At 35.6% G+C, this 23,138-nt stretch overlaps 1 protein-coding gene across 1 annotated transcript in view; it reads right to left on the reverse strand.

Moving 5' to 3' along the window:
* FAM135A (family with sequence similarity 135 member A) overlaps nucleotides 1-23,138 on the reverse strand; it is a 140,784-nt gene that overhangs the window by 12,679 nt on the left and 104,967 nt on the right. Inside the window, exons 17-20 of the mRNA XM_049776769.1 lie at nucleotides 18,337-18,428; nucleotides 15,056-15,153; nucleotides 12,721-12,872; nucleotides 10,323-10,433 (exon numbers count right to left, since the gene is read on the reverse strand). Coding sequence (XP_049632726.1) covers nucleotides 10,323-10,433; nucleotides 12,721-12,872; nucleotides 15,056-15,153; nucleotides 18,337-18,428 — 453 coding nt within the window. The remainder of the gene's footprint in view (nucleotides 1-10,322; nucleotides 10,434-12,720; nucleotides 12,873-15,055; nucleotides 15,154-18,336; nucleotides 18,429-23,138) is intronic.

Genomic DNA, 23,138 nt, shown 5'->3' on the forward strand with positions numbered 1-23,138 from the left:
TTTTTTTTTTTTTGGTTTTTGGGCCACACCCAGTGGTACTCAGGGGTTACTCCTGGCTGTCTGCTCAGAAATAGCTCCTGGCAGGCATGGGGGACCATATGGGACACCGGGATTCGAACCAACCACCTTTGGTCCTGGATCGGCTGCTTGCAAAGCAAACGCCACTGTGCTATCTCTCCGGGCCCAATTCTTATTTAACATCATAGAGAAGTCCTAGCCACAGCAAACAGGCAAAAGAAGGAAATCAAAGAGGAAGTTAAACAAATAGTTAAACTATTTGCAGATGACCCTTTAATATACATTGAAAACTCTAAAGAGTTTACATAATAGCTCCCAGAAAAATTAAACCAATATACCAGCACAGTGATTGGCTACAGTCAATACACAAAAATTTGTTCCATTATTTTATACAAATAATGAGTCAGAGAGAAAGAGATAAACAGTCTATCCCACTTAAAATAATGTCAAAAAACATCAAGTATCTCAAAATCAACTTATCAAAAGAGTGAAGAGACCTACAGCATAAAGAAAAATAATTGAAGACCTACAGAAATATAAAAAATTCCATGCTCATGAATTGGAAGAATCACTATTATCAAAATGACCATCTTATCTAAACTACTATATAGATTTAGTGCAATTCCTATCCAAACTCAGACAACATTCTTCAAGGACTTAATGAACAATCAATTATAAAGTTTGTATGGAACCATAAAAGATCGAAGACAGCCAAACCCATATTGAAAAACTGTTAAGTTGACATACAGCTATTAACCCAAAACAAAGGCGTCCCTCCATCTTCTCGTTCTGTAGTAGGCGGCTGAAGTCATCCATGTATCCACATACCATATGGAGATGGACGGGTCTGAAGAAGCAGAATAGCAGTGAAGAAATAATAAACCAGGCAAGTCAGGTAAGAAACATGGAGTCAGTGGTTTCTCATGGTCTCTCTCTGAGAGCCAAGCCAAAACTGACTTTTCTTTATTATCCCATAACAAAATTCACAAGGGTGGAGCAGGCCAGAGTGATCCAGGTGGTAGTTTATGTATCAAAGGGAGAGGTTCTGGGGAAGAGAAAGATGGGGAAAGCCTTTGTTTTGGATAAATTGCTGGGTATCTCTTACAAGAAACCAGGAGGCATCTCATCACCTAACTTGAAGCTCTACTACAAAGATATAGTGATCAAAACAGCATGATATTGGAACAAAGACAGACTTTCAGACCAATTGGTCAGAATAGAATATTCAGTGACAAACCCCCAAACACACGGTCAATTAATATTTGACAAAGGAGCTTAGAATATGAAATGGAATAAAGACATCCCAACAATGATGTTGGGACAATTGAATAGTCATAAGTAAAAATTTAAAGCTGGATCCATCTCTAACACCTTACACAAAAGTTAATGCAGACTGAATTTATAAAGTATACCAAGGAAAATATAGGCAGAACACTCCAATACCTAGACCTCAAAGAAGTATTCAATGATGCTAAAGGCAAAGGCTACAGAATCAATACACACACAAAAAATAAGACTTCATCAAACTAGAGAATTGCTGTATGGCAAAAGAAATATGGGCTGACTGGGACAAAATATTTTCATTCAAAACATCAGATAAAGGGTTGATATCAAGGATATACAAATTACTCAAAGAATAACCAAAAAAAAAAAATCCCCAAAATATAGACTCTATTATGCTGAGTGAAATAAGTCAGAAGAAGAGATATAGACACAGAATAGTCTAACTCATGTATGGGTTTTTTAAAAAATAAGACATTTTCACAATAATCCTCAAAGACAAAGAGTAGGGCTAGAAGGTTCAGCTCACAACTTGAAGTTCACCACAAAGAGTGGTGAGTGCAGTTAGAGAAATAGCTACACTGAGAACTATCATAACAATATGAATGAATGAGGGAAGTGGAAAGCCTGTCGAGTACAGGTGGGGGTGGGTGGGGAGGAAGGAGATTTGGGACATTGGTGATAGGAATGTTGAGCCGGTGAAGGGGGGTGTTCTTTACATGACTGAAACCCAACTACAATCATTTTTGTAATCAAGGTGTTTAAATAAAGATATTAAAAAAACAAAAGAAATGGAAGAAGATAGAAGGCCAGATTTTACTTTAGATATACTATTTTAGTTTTTCCCAAAGAACCAGAAGTTGACCATTGTAAAGAAACAGAAGCAATAATAAGACAAGGGCATTTACAAGTAGGAGGCTTTAGCAGAGTAATATTAAATGAAAGAGAAATTATCATTATGGATTTAAAAAATAACAGATTTTACATAAACACTGCCTATATTTTTCTATTTATTTCTGATATTTATTTAATATTTATTTCTGATATTTCTGCTATAAATCCACAAAATTTACTTTATAAATAAATTATATAAAACATACAGGTGAAATGATGTTTTAAAAATAGACTAGTAATCTTTCACAGCTCTGTGGTAGACATGATCAAAGCTTGAGAGACAAACTGACAATATTCTAAAATAAGACTGTCAAGTACAGAATATTGTTAACATTAACAAAAATCTCCAAAGCCAAAAATATTACACAACAGAAGGTCAGAGCAATAGCACAGAGGATAGGGTGTTTGCCTTGCATGTGGCTGACCTGGGTTCAATCCCTGGCATTCCATACACTCCTCTAAGTACCACCAAGAATGACCAAAGTGCAGAGCCAGGAGTAATCCCTGAGCACAGCTAGGTGTGGCCCCCCAAAAAACAAAACAAATACACAATAATGGCTTATGGACATAATCTGAATCATGCAAAACTTTCTACTAGCCTTATACTCTAAAGCAGATAATTTAACTTCTCTATAATTAGGCCCTTCATCTACAAGATAGGGGTTATAAGATTTCTACTGCATAATAGTAAATAAGCTATTATGTATCAGAGCACATATATGCAATAAGCTGATATCTGGAATATAGTAAGTTCCAGCTGTCATGTACTGTTATTTTATTTCTGTATTTCATTATTACCTAATATACTAATCAAGATAATTAGAAAATCATGCTTTTTATGTTATGTCTAATAATGTGAATTAAATTCTAGTATATATTAACAAGATTCAGGTGCAAGGCATAATCTTAAAATAAAAACAATTTAATAATTTCTTTAAATCATTTTTTATATTTACTTATATTGACATGAAGGATTTTTAACTGCTGATATTTAAAAGACTAATAATTCATGTTAATTTGAAAGTAAATTAACTATGACTTACATTATTATTATTATTATTTTGGTTTTTGGGTCACACCCGGCAGCACTCAGGGGTTACTCCTGGCAGGCTCAGGGGACCATATGAAATGCCGGGACTCGAACCACCATCCTTCTGCATGAAAGGCAAATGCCCTACCTCCATGCTATCTCTCAGGCCTCAACTTACATTATTAATTACATTAGTAAATAATGTTCTAGTTCAGACAACTCTTTAGAGCTACTTTTACCATCTAACCTTAAGTTCTTTATATTCAAAATACTAATAATTTGCACATATTATCTTAATATTTTAATAGTCAGGGCTGGAGTGATAGCACAGCAGTAAGGATTTGCCTTGCACGAGGCTGAACCAGGATGGACCTGGGTTTAATCCCTGATGTCCCATAGGGTCCCCCAAGCCAGGAGTGATTTCTAAGCACATAGCCAAAAGTAACTAACCCCTAAGTGTTGCTGGGTGTGACAAGAAAAAAACTTTAATAGTCTTGTCAGGAAGATACTATTGTATTCATTTACCAATAAAGAAACATGCTTGTTTAGATAAATATGCTAGTTGATATTTTATCTACAGTTGAGAGCTATGTGTAACAACTTCAAACTTTGGTAATGTCAGACTGGTAAAATAAAGAGTTGCCATTTTAAGGCAAACAGTTTGTAGGCTTAAGTTTTAACTAATGTTTAAAGCATATGATGTATGCATAAGTTTTAACTTAAAATAAGTAATATATACATAATTATTAATAATGAACTTAGTAATATAAATATATGTTCAGATGAGGAAGGTCATGAATAATGAAATTTACATAAATTTTTATAATTATGCTTTTTTTTAGTTTTTTTCTTGTTTCTTTGTTTTCGGCCCACACCAGCAGCACAGAAGTCTTCAGGGCTTACTCCAGGTTTTGAGATCAGGGATCATACCAGGCAATGCTCAGAGAGCCACACGTGGTACCAGGGACCAAACTCAGGTTGACCAGGTTGATTTTTTTGGCCCCAATGTTTTTCTTTTCTTTCTATCTTTTTCTTTATGGGGCCATACCCAGCAGTGCTCAGGAGTTACTTCTGGCTCTGGGCTCAGAAATTACTTGTGGCTGGCTCAGGGGACCATATGGAATGCTAGGGATCAAAATAGGGTTGGCCAGGTACAAAGCAAATGCCTAACTTCACTCCAGCCTAATGCTTTTATTTTATTATGCTATTATTATTACTAATTAAAATTTACTTTGTAAAATTCAGTATAAATGATCAGTTCTTACTTTGTAAGAACTGTGCTTAAATAAAAAAATTCATGTAACATAAAAAATATAGAAGTATAAGTTCTTGGGACATGGAGCTATAAACTTTATATGTGTGGGGCCCAAAGTTTAATTCCTGGCAGCATATGGAACCCACTACCTTAACAGGTAACCATTGTTGTTGCCCACAACCACTGGGTCTCAGAAGCACCACACTGCAAGTTTAGGTACTGCACCATCTGGCAGTTTGCAGACTCTGGAGTTGGTCTTCATAGAAAGTCCTTTTAAAATACAGAGATCTCAGTGCCTCTCATAATCTTATGAGATGTAACAGTATATACTAGGTAGTCTTCTGAAGCTGTACTCAACTGGGTGCTATTTGACTCCCCTTGAGACTTAAAAGATATTTCAAGGAAGCAGTGATGAAATTTTCATAAACTGGGGACCAATGGCATAAGAAAGGTGCCAACCTGTCATCAGCACTAGCACAAACTACAGCTACCTTCTTCAGAGCATAAGGCTAGCAGAAAGTTGTGCATGGTTCAGGTAATATCCTTAAGTCTCTGTTGTGTATTTTTCTCACAAAATTTCTCAAATAGTGTTTTTGATTTTGTGTGAATAGCTTATAGTTTTATAAATCAAGTATATACTTAAGTACACTATAAGAAATTCCATGTACTTTCTATCCTTAGACACAAAAATACTAAAACTTCACCTATAAAAGTTTCACTGATTCTCATAGAAATATAGGCAATAAGACTCAAGAAGTGGGATGAAAATGTGCCCTGGATCTCATCCCCCGCAGACTATCTCAAAAGACTTAATGGGGATTATCTATATTTTTTTTGTGTTTCCTTAATAGATATACCTCTTAGTGTGTTTATTTCCAAATATAAAGGTAGCCTTCTCCATCCCTTTATTTTAATTTTTGCTGGCTTTATTTCTGCTTAGTACAAAATTCTAATAGAAAAGTCTTGCTTGGGATAAAAGCTCAGGTCAGGGTACAGAGATTGTATAGCTTGTCATTTTTACCTCCAAATGCACAATAATATGATATGCATCATTCCTTTTTGCATAGGCACACTAAAATGGAGAAAATCTTACATATAGAAACAAGTTATCTACTAGACATAAGAACTCATAAATTTTATAATACAGGGGCACCTTCCACCCTGAACAGAACATTTGTCATGGGGACTCAACTTAAACCTCATGTGATTGGACATCAGAACCCTAGATCCCAACCTTAGCACTGGCACAGTTCCCTGCTGCAGCACCAGGAATCAAACTCCCCCTGAGGGAGTCCCTAATACCGCTCTGGCACCAACTTGCGCTGGGGAAGGTTCATATAAAATCCTGACAATGAGTAAACAGCAATAACTTGATCTAAGGGCAAGTTGCCCTAATGGTGACATGAAATCAAAAAACACTCTGTCCTTGATATGTGCAAAAACCAAGATCACTAATTACAGAAGACTGACTACAACAAACGTAGTGAGCAGAACTTCTCGAACCATTAAAAAGACACTATCCTAGAATCTGTGCAAAAACCAAGATCTCTTAATTACAGAGGACTAACTTTGACAACCACAACCGAAACAAAGCAGAACATTTCCTGGCACCATAAAGGAAGACCTTGGGGTTGTCATGTCCAGAGCCTGTAGTTCATTTCATGACAGTATGCTTCAAGGGTGGAGAAACTATCTCTTAGGTCAAGAGAATTTCCTTTCTAATTTCCCCAGTATTTACTGTGGAATTCATAGTTTTTCAAAGTATTTACTATGACATTTTTTTATTATTTATTTTCTGATGAAAAAAAGTTAGGTAAATGTGTTTACACCAGCTGTGGAACAGCGTATTGTAAATATACTTCAGCCTCGAAGGCTGGTTGTTCCAAGCCACCGTCTCCTGGCGCCTCGCATTGCACCATTTACTTTTTTTTTTTTTTCTTGTTTTCCTTGTCTAAAAATTATGTGCATCTTATGGTCAGGTGCATCTTATAGAGCGAAAAATACAGTATGCCTCCAGCCTGATCTCATTAATAAAATCCAATTTTATTTGTTTAAACATCTCTACTTGAATATCAACCTAAAGTTGTATAAACCTGAAGATACTATTTTATTTTGCTCTACTCTTATTGCTACAAATTTGAGGCAGATTGCTACTAGAAAGGCTGCAAATATTAAAAGCTCAGTGTATGGTAGGGGAAATCTAAAAAATTTTCCAGGTTCTAGCTGGGTAAATGGGGGTGACATACTTGTAAATGTGAAATCAAGAGAAGAAATTCAGAAGGCACCTAAAACATTCTATCTGTAGCATTCATGAAACATCTAAGTGTTAAATTAATTGGGCAAATGGACACTCAATTATAAAGCACAGATGACTGTGTTAAATGAGTATCGAAGGTAAAGTTGGATACTGAATAATCCTATCAAAGAACAAAGCAGAGGGAGAAGAAAAAAAGGAGCCTATTTGAAAGCAAAAGGCAAGAGATGAAAAAAAATTAGATGCTGATAAGGAATTAGTGAACAGAAAGTAACTTCAAGATGAAAGGTGTTTTCAATAATCTTAAATGAAAGTAAGTTCAAGTAAAAGAATGAACAGAGATCACTGGATTTAACAAGCTTGTGTAGAATGATGAAATTAGAAATCAAATTGTAATAGATTGAAAGGTGAAGTAAAAGATGAAGTAAAGTGGCTTCAATTTGAAAAAAGAGAAAGAGAACTACAGTGTCAGTAGTCAAGGAGCATATCAATTACCACTGATGTAACATGAGATTAAGTGGAATACCATAAATTAAGGGATTTTTCCACTGAGAAAGGCAGATTAAATACAGAGATAAGAGATTAAAATATTGAAGAGAAAAATAAAAACCCAGAGTTATTCCTAGATCATAAATGTAAACTTTACTGAGAAAGAAAAAAGGTATGCTAAAGTTCTTTCATGATGGTCTCGATTATCACATATAAAGTAGGAAGCAAGATCATTTGTGGAGTGACAGTAGCAGTGGTAGTTCAAAGTATGAAGAAGATATGAAAATTAGAAGCCATTAAAAAATTTCCCAATCCAGTGTTTCCAGGAATGAGTAATACTCACCCGCCCCCCAAAACCAGGATGTGTTGAATGATTCACATAGGAAGTGTAGTGTTGGTCCTTAGGCATAACAGCAAGAGGGAACGAATTTTCTGCTTGTTTAAAGAAGGTAAAAAGAAATACAAATGGCCAAAAGACACTTGAAAAAATGCTCCACATCACTAATAATCAGGGAGATGCAAATCAAAACAACAATGAGGTACCATCTCACACCACAGAGACTGGCACACATCACAAAGAACAAGAATAATCAGTGCTGGTGGGGGTATGGAGAGAAAGGAAATCTCATTCACTGCTGGTGAGAATGCTGTCTAGCCCAGCCTTATGAAAAATATGGAGATTCCTCAAAAAACTGGAAATTGAGCTCTCATATGATCCAGCTATACCACTCCTAGGGATATGCCAAGGGAACACAAAAATACAATTCAAAAATCCCTTCCTCACACCTATATTCATTGCAGCACTATTTACAATAGTCAGACTCTGGAAACAACCAAGATGCCCTTCAACAGAGGAATGGCTAAAGAAATTGTGGTACATATATACAATGGAATGTTATGCAGCCGTTAGGAGAGAAGTCATGAAATTTTCCTATATGTGGATGTACATGGAATCTATTATGCTGAATGAAGTAAGTCAGAGTGAGAGAGATAGATACAGAATAATCTCTCTCATCTATGGGTTTTAAGAAAAATTAAGGACATTATTGTAATAATCCCCAGAGACAGAAAGAGATGAGGACAAGAAGGTCTGGCTCACAATATGAAGCTCACCACAAATAGTGGTGCAGATAGGGAAATAACTACACTAACAACAATCATGACAATCTTAATGAGTGAGAGAAGTAGAATGTTTATCTCAAATACAGGCAAGGGCTGGGAAGGAGGGAGGGAGAACATTGGTGGGGAAATGTTGAAGTGGTGATAGGGGTGTTCTGTTTATGATTGAAACGCAACTACAATCATGCTTGTACTCATGATGCTTAGATATTTTATATAAAAATAATAAAATGGGAACAATGTGTATTACTTCATGTGGCCATGTAAAAATTAGTGTCATGTCAACAGAACACAGAGAATAGTGCTTTGCAAAAAGTAAAAGCATGAGAACTCAAAAAAATAAAAGTAAGAAGAGATTCTCAGGAAGGTACCAAGTAATTTTGTTCTAAAAAAGGGGCAAGTGGGAAGGAACCTGTTTTAAGCAGTGTGCAGGGTACCTAAAGGTCATCACTCCTCAAGTCTTTCAGCCACTGGACCACCAGTGGTACTTAAATAATCTTGTAAATCAAATCCAGTGCCTTTGCAAGCCACAGTTAAGTTTCAGCTCTTTGATCTCAAAAAAAAAAAAAAAAAAGACTTTTTTTTTTGCCTTTTATTTCTAGGCCATGCATTTGGTGCTCTAGGCTTACTCCTGGGTCTATGCACAAGGTTCACTCCTGGCAGAGATTGGGTTACTATAAAGGGTATCAGGACAGATTGTAAGTCAGCTGTGTACAAGGCAAGCACCATACAAGTGGGAATTCCCCCCGCCCCCACATATACACCTCTGAACTTTTAAGGTAATGGATAGGGATAAGTAGATGAGGACCTATGAATCTATTGTGTCAGTGATCTACATATTTATGATACAAACGTTTTCTTTTAGGGGGGGGGGGCACATCTGGCAATGCTCAGGATGCTGGGATTCTAATCCTCTGTGCTATTTCTCTGGTCCCACCTATGCTAAAATTGGTCAGTGAAAACAGACCTGAAGGGCCATCTGATCTGCTTCCTCATTAACTATACTAAAAACATACTTTATTTTGCTGACATTTTCTGCATGTGATATACCATTATTTAATGTAAACTGGGTTTCTCAACTGTATATGTCACACTGTTTCTTCTCATAAATTTGTATTTTTTCCACTGGAAAACTCCAAATATATAGACTATTAAAAAGACCTTATCTCTATTTGGCATAAAAGCAGACTCTTACACTTCCCCCTTCTGGAGCTTGCTCTATTTGTGTGTTCAGGCTAGCTTCCCTATTATCTCTGTGCCAATAAAGCCATTCTCATCTATTTAGATACTCCTTATTTTTGAATGCTAACAATCAGAATGGTTAAAGAGTAATTTGGGCTCCAGGCTGAATGTATGTGAAGATGGACAATGTATTAAACTTAATAATTAGCTATGGAGATGAGTAGTAAGAATCGGCAGAATCTGTGCAAGAAATAACTATTAATATTTTAGTTTCTGACATTTGTGCAGAAAAGTTTGATGAGCACAAATAAGTGGTCATTTGAGTTTATAGAATGGTCCGTGGACAAGAGTATGGATTTCCAGAAGGCTAGGCCAAGTGTAGGCATAATTAAATTTTCTAAGTTATTTCACTTATAAAAGATGAATATATTCATGGTAATAATTAATTTAACTGCTAAACTTTATTTTTGAATCTTCTATTTCATCACAAAATTATAATTAATTATACTTTTTTTTATAACTAGAAAGACAAGGTAATCATTTCTTTGCTAAAGGTTCATTTTTAAAAGTTTTCATGGGCTAGAGCAATAGCACAGCAGGTAGGGCATTCGCCTGGCATGCAGCTGACCCAGGTTTGATTCTTGGCATCCCATAGAGTCTGCTGAGCATTGCCAGGAAATGACCCTTGAGAGCAAAGTCAGGAGTACCCCTGAGCATCACCAAGTATGGGCCCAAAACAAAAACAAAACAGTATTTACATTTTCATGTAAATATCTTCAAAACTCTTACTAGATACTTACCTGCTTTATTACTAAGCTTGTATAAGAATGTTTGGCGAGGGTCTGAATGATCTCGACAAGTCAGCTGTAAGAGAGAGCCCGATTTTTTCCATTTCTGCATAAACCAGAGACCTAGACAGTTATAAATGATATGTTAGTACAGCTGGAAATGTGTGGCAACATGTTAATTTTACTATGTATTTCAATGCATAAAATAAGATCTAAAATAAGCATTTTATTGGTTATAATATATGGAATATAGTTCTATTTTCTGATAATCATAGTCAATAATCAGAAACACATAAATTACTTCTGATTTAATGGTGATTGTTGAAGACATGTTGTCCCTATTTCATTCAATAATAAAACAGAAAATGGTCATTGAAGTACAAATTTGAAAAAAATATTTCTGTTCAGCATATTATAATGTTATATTATATGAACAATATGTTCATATTTATTAGAATTGTGTGTGTAATCTTCAAACAGTAACATCAAAATGCCTAACTACAAAGTCTCTGATTAATTAGATATGGACTAAACTTCAGAATTAGCGTTTCAATTAATCAATTAATAGAAATATATTATCAATTAATCATTTAATTTATATAGGTATAAATAATCTTATGGTTCATATTTAATCATAATTTTTTGTTTGTTTTTTGGGGCACACCTCATGGTGTTTAGGGATTACTCGTGGATCTGAACTCAGAAATCACTCATGGCAGGCTCAGGGCACCATATGAGATGCTGGGAATTGAACTTGGGTCAGCCTAAACAAAGACAAATACCCTACCTGCTATTCTATTTCTTTGGTCCTTAATTATAATTTTTATATTATGAGTTACCTACATAAATGTAATTTCTTTATATGAACCTTCAATCAACCCGAATTAAAATATTTTTTTTTTGGGTCACAACCGGCAGCACTCAGGGGTTATTCCTGGCTCCAGGCTCAGAAATCACTCCTGGCAGGCTCAGAGGACCATATGGAATGCCGTCCTTATGGGATGCCTTACCTCCATGCTATCTTTTGCTCCCCACCCTGGAAATAATTTAAGAATATAGAATATCTATTTCTACTTTAACTATTTAGAGGATATTAGAGGAAAATGGGAAAAATATATTAGATAAAATAATTCAACTATATTTGGGAATAAGTTTTGAGAGAAAAAGTTTACATTATTATTTTTGTTTATGCCTGGTTGTGCTGGGGTTTGGGGACTATTCCCAGAGACATTCTAAGAACCATTTGGTGCTATGTATTGAACCCAAGTCTCATGCATGCTAATCATGTACTCAATTTGTTAAGCTCTTCCACTAAATTCAGAATTTTTATTATTTACTTATATTATTTTTCTTTCACACTCACTTTTTGAAAAGTTAAAAATGGAAAACAAACTTTATTAAAATTAGAAATAGAGAACTATTAAAATGTACTATTTAAAATGGTATACTAAAAAATGTAGTTTGCTTGCTAGTGAAAGAAGTAGAAGAGAACATGGAACTAAGAATTTCATGGTTTGGTGAAAAAGAATAAAATCAGTTTACTCTTACAATGAGTAACAACTATATATAAAAGGCGTTTCAAAGTTGTAAGGGAAAAACAAAATGAAATAAAAGACAAATCAAGGTACTGGTTCTTTCTTAAGGAGAATATCTATTCTAACCAGAACCAGGGTTTTTAAATTAAATTTCTTGGGAAAAGAAAACTAAGTATTTTCTCATTAAGTTCCTCTATGAGTAACAAATTAAAATCCTAATTAATGTCATATATTTTGTCATGTTATAATATAGTAAAATATTTGTTAGATGTATAAACGAAAAAATGCCTATTTAAAAGTATTTACTAAAAATCTAGACAGGTTGATGTAAAGAGAAAGGAAATTGAGGACATCCTCTTTTTGGGGGGTGGGGTAGGTTACCAGGAGCTTGGGAAAGGAAGAACTGAGGATTTGGTGTGTGAAAGATCCAGATCAGGGCTTCACACATATGAGTGCGTGCTATCTACTACTGAGTAACATTTCCATCTATTAGAATATTTTTGTTTGTTTGTTTGTTTGTTTTTGGTTTTGGTGTTTGGGTCACAGCCGGCAGTGCTCAGGAGTTACTCCTGGCTCTAGGTTTAGAAATCACCCCTGGCAGGCACAGGGGACCATATGGGATGCCAAAATTCGAACCACCGTCCTTCTGCATGAAAGGCAAATGCCTACCTCCATGCTATCTCTCCGGCCCCTAGAATATTTTTTGAAACCATTTTTAACATATTTTTCACACTCAATGTCAATTTAGAAAAATGGCTTCATCTTTCATTTCATAATGTAACAAACACTCTATAATAAACACAAGAAAATGCTACATTTATATTAAATGTTCTCTCCACGGCAAGGTTTCTATATTGAAAAAGAAAACTATTTACCTGTATTAACAAGAGCACTGCTATTGTAGAGTGTACCAAGATGAGGTCCAGAAAGTGATAAAAAGGTATGAAGTTTATCAAGGTAATATTTAAACCTTGGCCTGGTGAGCACTGAACGGATTATCAAATTTCCCAATGAATGTCCAATGAAGCTTTAAAAGGGGGCAAAAACAAAACAAAACAAACCATGTCTTTCATATAATTAACTTTAAGTAAAAAATAAGTTATTATCACATTATATGGAAGTAACAGTAATAATTTGAAATTTTCTAATATTTTAAAACTTTATTTCAGTATCTTGAAATGGTAATTCATTGCTTTTCTTTATTTTGTTCGTTTTGGGGGCATACTTGGTAGTATTCAGGACTATGGGAGTTCAGGGATCACTCCTGGAGGGGATTGGGAGACTGTATGTGGTACCAGGGACAGAACTTAAGTTAGTTGCGTGCAAAGCAAATGCTTTTTTTTTTGGGGGGGGGGGGTGTCACACCTTGCAGTGCTCAGGGGTTACTCCTGGCTCTACACTCAGAAATCGCTCCTGGCAGTCTGGGGGACCATATGGGACGCCGGGATTCGAACCACCAACCTTTTGCATGCAAGGCAAACACCTTACCTCCATGCTATCTTTCCAGCCCCACAAAGCAAGTACTTTACCCATTGTATACATTTATCTTTTAAAAATTTTGTTTTTAAGTTATACCCAGTAGTGCTTGAGAGAGTCATCTTCAATTCTGCATGGGTAATGATATCTTACCGAGGACAGAACCTGGAACTCCTGAATGCAAAGTATGAATTCTAGCCCACTGAGTATCTGCCTGACCCCTATAATACCTATAGTTTGAAGGAAAACTGAGTGTATAAAATTCCTTTTATATTTTTTATATTTGTGTTAAATATATTTACTATTTTTTTATTGATTAATATATTTTTTTGGGGGGCACACCTATTTGATGCTCAGGGGTTAGTCTTGGCTCTGTGCTCATGTGTATCACCCCTGGCTTGGAGGGACCATATGAGACACTGGGGGATTGAACCAAGGTCGGTCCTAGGCTAGCACTTGCAAGGCAGACGCCTTACCTCTAGCGCTTCCTCTCCGGCCCTGTTAAAATATATTTAAAATATATTTAAAATAGGGCCCGGAGAGATGGCACAGCAGTGTTTGCCTTGCAAGCAGCTGATCTAGGATCTAAGGTGGTTGGTTCGAATCCTGGTGTCCCATATGGTTCCCTCTGCCTGCCAGGAGCTATTTCTGAGCAGACAGCCAGGAGTAACCCCTGAGCACCACCGGGTGTGGCCCCCCCCAAAAAACAAAACAAACAAAAAATATATATATTTAAAATATAATAAGTATTTACTTAAATATATTTATTATATTTTAAAAGTTAACATTAAATTTTATCCAAAAGTTTGTAAATACTTAAAATAAATAATTTAAAAATTAATTTAACATTTACTAGATAATAAATTTATTTCTTTTCATTTTTGTTTTTGTGTCACACCCAGTAGCGCTGAGGGGTTACTCCTGGCTCTGCACTCAGAAGTCGCTCCTGGCAGGTATGGGGGACCATATGGGATGCCAGGAATCAAACCACCATCTATTCTGGGTTTGCCACGTGCAAATGTGCTACTGCTGTGCTATTTCTCTGGCTTCAATAAATTTGCTTCTTTAGGCACACACCTTTTTTTTTTTTTTTTATATTTTAGTTCTGAAATAAAGCAAAATCATTAAATTGTATCTATGAGGGATGACTTATTTTGAATATATACTCCAAACTGGAAGTTTTTGACTTCATGTGCTTTAAGAACAGGAAAATAATTCGCATTGCATTACACGTAGAGAATAACATTTATAAAACATTTATCTCTATTTAGAAGTTGCTGAAATCAGAAGAGCATTTCGCTCATCACTATTTTATAATAGATGGTACATCCCTTTCTCTATCTTCTTTGTTATCAGGTTTATTAAAATATTATTCACACATCATACAATTCAACACTTTGTAAAGAATACAATTCAATAGTTTTTAGTGTACTCACAGAATTTTGCAACTATTACAAAAAAATTTAGAACTTTTCACCACTTCCTTTAGTTTTCTCCTTCCTATCTCCTCCAGTCTGTAGCAGTAACTAACCTTCTGTCTCTACAAATAGTCAATTCTGAACATTTCACAAAAATAGGATCAGATGGTATATGCTTCATCCTTAAAAAATATATAATGTTTTCTTTTTGTTTTCAGTCTGAGTCATGATATTCTATGCTTCAGAACAGTAAATACTAAAATATTTTTCTATGATTCATAGATATAAAAATTAAGTTGCATAACATAGCAGTTACCTTATTTTTGAAACTGTTAAGCTATATATCTGAATATATTGTATTATTTCATCCAGAAGGCGATCAGTCATGCTGTCAAAATCAGCAAAAGTATCATTCTAAACAAAAGCAAGAGATATATCATGTATTAAATATGCATAATCACATTAAAACTGAATATGAAGTGGAATATAAACCATTAATACAATTAGAATCACAGCTCCTATGAGAAGTTAGTGAAATGAATTCATTAATAAGCATGAATAGTCAATTTCTAGGGAAAAAGTCTATCTTTCTTAAAATTACAATGTTAAGTTATACTTTTGGTATATACGCTGTGCAACAACTTCTAACAGTGTCAAAAATCCTTGATCTTTCATTTTTCCCTTCACACTTTCATCTTTTATTACTTCCTTACCTCCCACTTCCACTATCCTGTGGTCCCAGTTCTGCTGATAATTCAAGGTCTCGATTTCTTTTCTTTGGACATTGTCAATTCCCTAACTTTGTTCCTATATATACTGCATGGAGAATACCATCTGGCAATTATTTTTTCCCTTTTGACTTATTTTGCTTAACATGACACCCAAATTGCAGCAAAAGGCAAAGAAAGCATCTTTTCTTTCTTTCATATATATATATATATATATTATATATAATATATATATATTATTATTATTATTATTTTTTGTTTGTTTTTGGGTCATGCCCAGCAGTGCTCAGGGGTTACTCCTGGCTCTATGCTCAGAAATCACTCCTGGCAGGCACGGGGGACCATATGGGATGCCGGGATTCGAACTACCATCCTTCTGCATGCAAGGCAAATGCCCTACCTCCATGCTATCTCTCCAGCCCTGATATCATCTTTTCTTATAGCTGAGTAGTAATCCAGTGTGTACAAAAACCTTAATTTCTTTATCCACACATGATTGTTTTGCATCTGAGTTATTTCTAGGTCTTGGGTATTGTGCAATGAACAAAGCAACAGGCAAATCTTTTTGAATTAAGATACTTGCATTCTTGAATAAATATCCCAGAGTAAAATCACTGAATATTATAATAGTTCAACTTTTGGAAAGAAGGTCTATACAGTTTTCCATAGAAATTGAACTAGAGAAAGTCCCATCAACAATGATTAAGGTTCCTTTATACCACATTCCAAGCAATAATGTTTTTTTCCAGATTTATATAGATAATTCTCACTGGTACAAATTTGTTTTCACCCATACTTTACTTAATAAGCAATGAGAAATGTCTGTTCAACTTTTCTCTCATTTGGGGGGGTGGTGGTTTGGGACATACCCAGCAGGGCTCAGAGGTTATTCCTGGATCTATGCTCAGAAATTGCTCCTGGCAGGCATGGGGGGACCATATGGGATGCCAGGATTTGAACCACCATCCTTCTGCATGCAAGGCAAATGCCCTACCTCCATACTATCTCTATAGCCCCCTTTTCTCTCATTTTAAAATGAGTTGTTTTCTTCTTTGAGTTATACATATCTTGGATATGAATCATATCAAATGCATGGCATGCAAAATTTTCTCTCATTCAGTAGTGTATTATTTCAATTCAGTTCTTTTGCAATGCCAATTCTTTTTAGTTTCTGTAGTGCTGTTAATTTTGCTTGTAATTTTGTTGCCAGTGGAATCAAATAATTGAAGACCCTTCTGCAGTCTTATGCAGTTTCGCCTACAGTTTCTTTTAATTTTTTTGCTGAATTTGTGTCTAATTTGGAGGTCTTGAATTTTGAACTAATTTTTGTCTGTCATATCTAATTTCTTTCTTTTTTGATGTGGCTCCCAACTTTCCTAGCACTTGAAACTCCCGTGTTCCTGTATGTAGGTAGCTACTTTGTCTTGCATCTCTGGGTTTACTTTTGGATTCTCAATTCTACTCCACTGGTCTGATAATCTGCTTTTTATCACTATACTTATCCAGAATAGTGTAAGTCTTAAGTCAGTAAATGCAATAATGTCACTTTATCTGCCTTTCTATAAGAAATTACTTGGCTGCAAAGAGAGATTTTGGTTACACATAAATTTTAGTATTATTTGCCTCTATTTCCTTCAATACCATAAGAATTTTGACAGAGACTGCACTGTCTAATACTTTGGATAGGATGGTCATCTCCACTATGTCAAGTTCTCCAATTAATGAACATAATAGGAAATGAACACTTTCAACTTGCTATGTGTCTTGTACTATTTCTTTTAATAGTGACTTAGCTTTTGACAAATAAGTCTTCCACCTCCATTGTAAAATAGATTCCTAGATACTTTTGAAAACAATTGTAAATAAAACTATCTTTAACTTTTTTCTTCTAGATTATTCATTACTTATCTGTAAAAATGTGACAGATTTCTTTTGGGCATTGGCTGTATTCTTCAACTTAATTGCATTGGTTTGCTATTCTAAAATATTTTCTATGTATGATATTTTATGATAGTCTTAATTTCTTTTCCTAATTAACATTTCACTGTATTTTAGATAAATTTTTAATTTAATTATTTAGCACACTTTCAGCATTCAACATTAAGCTAATCATAATGGATTAAATGAAATAGTGCACAGGTTGATTAAATAATTTTCACTTCCTTGAGATACTATAATTTATAAGAAAAATATATTTGGTCATTTATATGACGTATTAAGTCTTCATTCAAGATTCCAAATTCACATTTCTCCAAAAGCCTTGGAATTTTAAAGTATTAAAGATGCTAAAGGTATCTCTTGTTATGATAATAAAGTAGGCTGGGAAGTCACCTAACAATGGGGGTTGGAAATTCTAACCCAAGGAAAGGAATAGGTTGAATTCAACAGCCAATAACCAATGAGTTATGACATATATGAATAAAAACACCATTAAAAAGTCCAAAAAGATGGACTCTCAAGAGTTTCTGGATTAGTGAGCACATGAAATTAAAGATAAGCATATTGCTCTCCAGCTTTCCCTATATTGTGTCTTATGCATCTCATGGGTTTGAAACTTACTATTGATAGAGTTATCTTGGGAGACTGAGAACTCAGCCAATAGAACAGGAAAGTTATCACTAGGTAAAAGTGTCAAAATTGAGCCCAACACTTGGGCAAACACTATTGTCTGAGAATTACCTATTACAGTGAGGAAGCCTACAAACTCCTCCTAAAAAATAATAAGCATGAACTCACTAAATACAGTAATGTTAAATTTCATGGAAATCAGATTTATTATTTATTACTATAGAAATTCTGTAGTAAGCAAATATTAGAATGAAATTAATATTAAATGTTTGCTTTTTCTGAAAACACCACTATATTGTACCTGATTCCTCTCAGACATAAGAAAATCAATTCTTCCCCCAGGTAGTCCAAGCTCAATATAAGTTTTTACTAATCGGAGATCTGCACTGTTTCCTAGAAAATAAAGAATATGAAAAATTATGTCTGAAGGACAAAAACAAAGTATTCATATATTTTTACAGTTTTTGAAAGATATGTCATATCTCAGTTATGAATAAACACACTTACAAATTTCAATTTATTTTCAATTTTATTCCTACAAGTAAGGCAGTACTTTCCAGTTTTATGTTGTTTGTTGTTTAAGGGGGAACTAGTGGTGCTCATGACAAACTTCTTTCACTCCTGGATGTACTCAGGTGATTATATGGGATGTTGGGGATTGAGTCCAAATCAACAGCTTGCAAGGCAAATTTGCACTGTATTAATACCCTTTGCACTGTATTATCACTCCAACCCTTACAGTATTGTTTCTAAGGAAGTTTACATCAATTGATATTTTGTCACTTAATTGTATATTTGTTAGCACTCACTTTGGTGACAATGACTATAGGAGCTATGAATAACTAAAGTTATTTTTATTGTCACCACTCAATATGTTCATTGTACAAAACTTAAGTGCATTTTAGAATCAGAATTCATCTGTTGACTTTCCTTGCTCCTGGGATAGTGGTTGAAATTTAAATACAATTCTATAGCACACATCAAGAACAAGAACCATCAGTGTTGGTGTGGATATGGTAAGAAAGGAACTCTCATTCACTGCTGGTGAGAATGTTGACTGGTTCAGCCTTTCTGGAAAAATATAGACATTCTTAAAAATATCTAGTAATCGACCTTACATTTGACCCAGCAACTCTACTCCTTGGAATATATGCCCAATGGCACAAAAACAAAATAGAGAAAAATTATCTACAACTCCTGTGTTCTTTGCAGCACTATCCACAGTAGCCAAAATCTGGAAACAACCCAAATGTTCAAGAATAAATGATTAAAAAATAAAGGCTCTATGGTACAATGCAATATTACTTCGACATAAGAAAAGATAAAATTAGGAAATTTGGGCCCGGAGAGATAGCACAGCAGCGTTTGCCTTGCAAGCAGCCGATCCAGGACCAAAGGTGGTTGGCTCGAATCCCGGTGTCCCATATGGTCCCCCGTGCCTGCCAGGAGCTATTTCTGAGCAGACAGCCAGGAGTAACCCCTGAGCACTGCTGGGTGTGGCCCAGAAAACCAAAAAAAAAAAAAAAAAAAAAAAAAAGGAAATTTGCTATATGGAGGTCCTAAGAAAACCATGCTGAGTGAAATTAGGGGGGAGAGACAGAGAGAGGAGAGAGAGAAGAGAGAAAGAGAGAAAGAGAGAGAGAGAGAGAATATGTGGGTTATAAAGAAACGTAATAGTGGAATAACAAATGCCCAAAGACAATGGAAACAAAGAATCTGAAAACCGACATTCAGTAGGAAACATGTCACTTTGGGGCTAAAGAAAAGGGGCAACAACTATGGTGGAGGGAAGTACTCAACAAGGAGAAGGAGGTGGTACTGAAAGGTGGTAAAGCATTATGTATGATTTAATGTATGCTAGATTATACAGTGCTATCAGCAACAGAACTGTAAACCACAGTGTAAAAATGTACTGTAGAATAACCCCTACTCCCCAGTGACTCTCATAAAGGCAGACTAGTGAGTGTGGCAGGGAGCTGGTATAAGAAAAAGGGCACAGGTAAAAGAATTAAGTGTTGAAATATTGTATGCCTGAAACTCAATCATGAATGACTTTGTAATTTCATGGTGACTAAATTAAAAACAAATCGAATGATCTAAGAGGGTTTACCTTGTTTGATGGGTGTGATATGGTAATGTCCATTTTTGAAGAGGTGTGAAAATGAACCATTAAAATATATAGTTATGTAAATCAGCATACCTCAATAGAAATCTATCAATAGGAAATATTTGTAAAATGCATATAATAGATATACAATTTTCTTTAAAAATCAGCATAGTGGGCCCGGAGAGATAGCACAGCGGCGTTTGCCTTGCAAGCAGCTGATCCAGGGCCAAAGGTGGTTGGTTTGAATCCCGGTGTCCCATATGGTCCTCCTTGCCTGCCAGGAGCTATTTCTGAGCAGACAGCCAAGAATAACCCTTGAGCAACGCCGGGTGTGGCCCAAACACCAAGAAAAAAAAAATCAGCATAGTAAAATTTTAGTTACTTCTTTTTGTTTATTGAATACTAATATTAAAATGTCATAAGCAATTGCTGAGCTTTTAATTTCTCCAAATATTTGACTCTTGAGGCATTTCCTATACTTCTTTATGATGTTAAAAGAAACATCCCTACTGCATTACTACTAAATATTTTTTATATTGACTGGAAATATAAATGTGTAATCACCTCTAAATAGTGTTATTTCAAGCTTAAAGTTTGGTTTTATCTTTTTTGTATTGTGGTTACAGGGATCAAACTAGGGACTCAAGTGTGCAAGGTAGGCATTCTACCACTGATACATCCTCAGTGCATGAATCAAATCTTATCAAGTTCCTCACCTGATTGTTGGTAGTGGTATATTTATAAATAAACATTATATTTAGTGTACATTCTTGGAATTAAGTCCTACTTACTGAACTGACTTCATATACAAGATCTACCTGCTAGAGGGTTAATACCTATTTTCTAAAATATTGCTAAAGTATGAGAAGTGTGTGATAGATTGTCTTTGCATCCTATCTCTTAATATCTGTTCAGATATTATGTTGGTTTGTTAGGCCAAAACCTTATTTTTGGAGAGGGTTTTGGAATATACCTGGACTTGGTGCTTATTTCTAGTGGTCAAGGGGCCATATGTGGTGCTGGGGAATGAACCTATCCTTATCCCCTGCATTATCTTTCTAGCCTTAGAACAAGTTTAAAGAGGACTTCATAATAGTATTTAATGAATTTTGAAGATTTTTTTCATGGCAACTGGTTGATATAACTTTTTGTTTGTTTTGGGTCAATCGGTGACATTCAGGGGTTACTCCTGGCTCTGCACTCAGTAATCGCTCCTGGCTGGCTTGGGGAACCATATGGGATGCAGGGGTTTGAACCACCATCTGTTCTGGGTTGGCTGCGTGTAAGGCAAATGCCCTACCACTGTGCTATCTCTCCAGTCCATGGTTGATAGAACTTATTGAGAAACAAGAGCTCTATCTCTTGTGGGATCAGTATATAAAATAAAATACAAAAAACAAGAAGGCACTAAACTATGAGTGAAATAAGTCAGAGGGAGAGAGATAGACATAGAATAGTCTCACTCATCTTATATGGGTTTTAAGAAAAATTAAGGACATTATTGTAATAATTCCCAGAGACAATAGAGATGAGGGTTGGAAGAACTGGCTCACAATATGAAGCTCACCACAAAGAGTGGTGATTGCAGTTAGAGAAATAACTACACTAACAACTATCATGACAATCTTAATGAGAGAAGAAGAACGCCTTTCTCAAATAAAGGCAGGGGTTGGGAAGCAGGGGGGGGGCATTGGCGGTGGGAATGTTGCACTGGTGAAAGGGGGCATTCTGTTTATGACTGAAACCCAACTACGATCATGCTTATAATCATGGTGCATAAATATTTTATATAAAAGAAAAGGTGCTCAATGTATTCTAAAAATATCAGTTATACTATTATACTGTTAAAATTGAATAACACACACACACACACACACACACACACACACACAACCCATTATGATCTCCCAAAACAAGTTCTAGGGCTATGGCTCAGTGGCCTGGCATATATAAGGTCATGAGTTTGATTCTCAGCACTGTTCTATACCACTTAGTGTAATGTCAGCACTGCCAAGTATGGCCCTACAACTGTAGAGGCACTTGCCTTGCATCAGCTGTCCTGGAGTTGATTCCTGGCAATGCATATAGTAACCTGAGCCCTGCCACGAATGATTCCCGAGCATTACAGTGTGGCCCAAATACCAGAAAAAAAAAATGGGGCTGGAGAGACAGTAAAGCAAAGATACCAATTGCCTTGTAGTAGCCATCCCAGGTTTGATCCCTAGGATCACCTGGGACCTATCAGGAGTGATCCCTTACACAAGAGCCAGGAGTAAGTCCTGAGTACTATGGTCTATGGTCTCTCTCTCTCTCTCTCTCTCTCTCTCTCTCTCTCTCTCTCTCTCTCTCTCTCTCTCTCTCTCTCCCCCTCCCTCCCTCCCTCTCTCTCTCCCTCCCTCCCTCTCCCTCTCCTTCCCTCCCTCCCTCCCTCCCTCCCTCCCTCCCTCTCTCCACCCCCCCCCCCCGTTTTTGGGCCTCATTCTGTGGTGGCTCACTCTGGCAAGCTTGAAGGACTATATGGGGTGTCAAGGATCAAACCCACATGATAGCTACATGCAAGGGGAGTGTCCTACTCGCTGTACTATCTCTCTGGCCCCATAAAAAAGATTAATTTCTAAGTATTCATAGAAAAATATTTATTTCTAATATCAAGTTTCTATTTTAAGATTTTATTTATTTTGTATAAAATAATAACAATATTATGTTTGTGGCTCTCTCCTATCCCCTACCCCTTATTATCCTCATTATTATGGAGCAAGATATATCAGATAGGGACTGTTTCTTAAATTCCAAGAAAGATTTGCCAGAGCTGTTAAGTAATAAGTATTTTAACTGGGGGAAAAATTCTTTGAAAATATTATTATTAGGGGAAAGAGTTTAATCTTATAAGTATTTTGTTTCTAAGAGTCAAGGCATTTTTTGTTTGTTTAAAAAAAATCCTTTAATTCTTGGGACAGGAGAAATAGCTCAATGGACTTAGCTCATATGCATTCATG

Source organism: Suncus etruscus, chromosome 7, assembly GCF_024139225.1.
Source record: "Suncus etruscus isolate mSunEtr1 chromosome 7, mSunEtr1.pri.cur, whole genome shotgun sequence".
Taxonomy (NCBI): Eukaryota; Metazoa; Chordata; class Mammalia; order Eulipotyphla; family Soricidae; genus Suncus; species Suncus etruscus.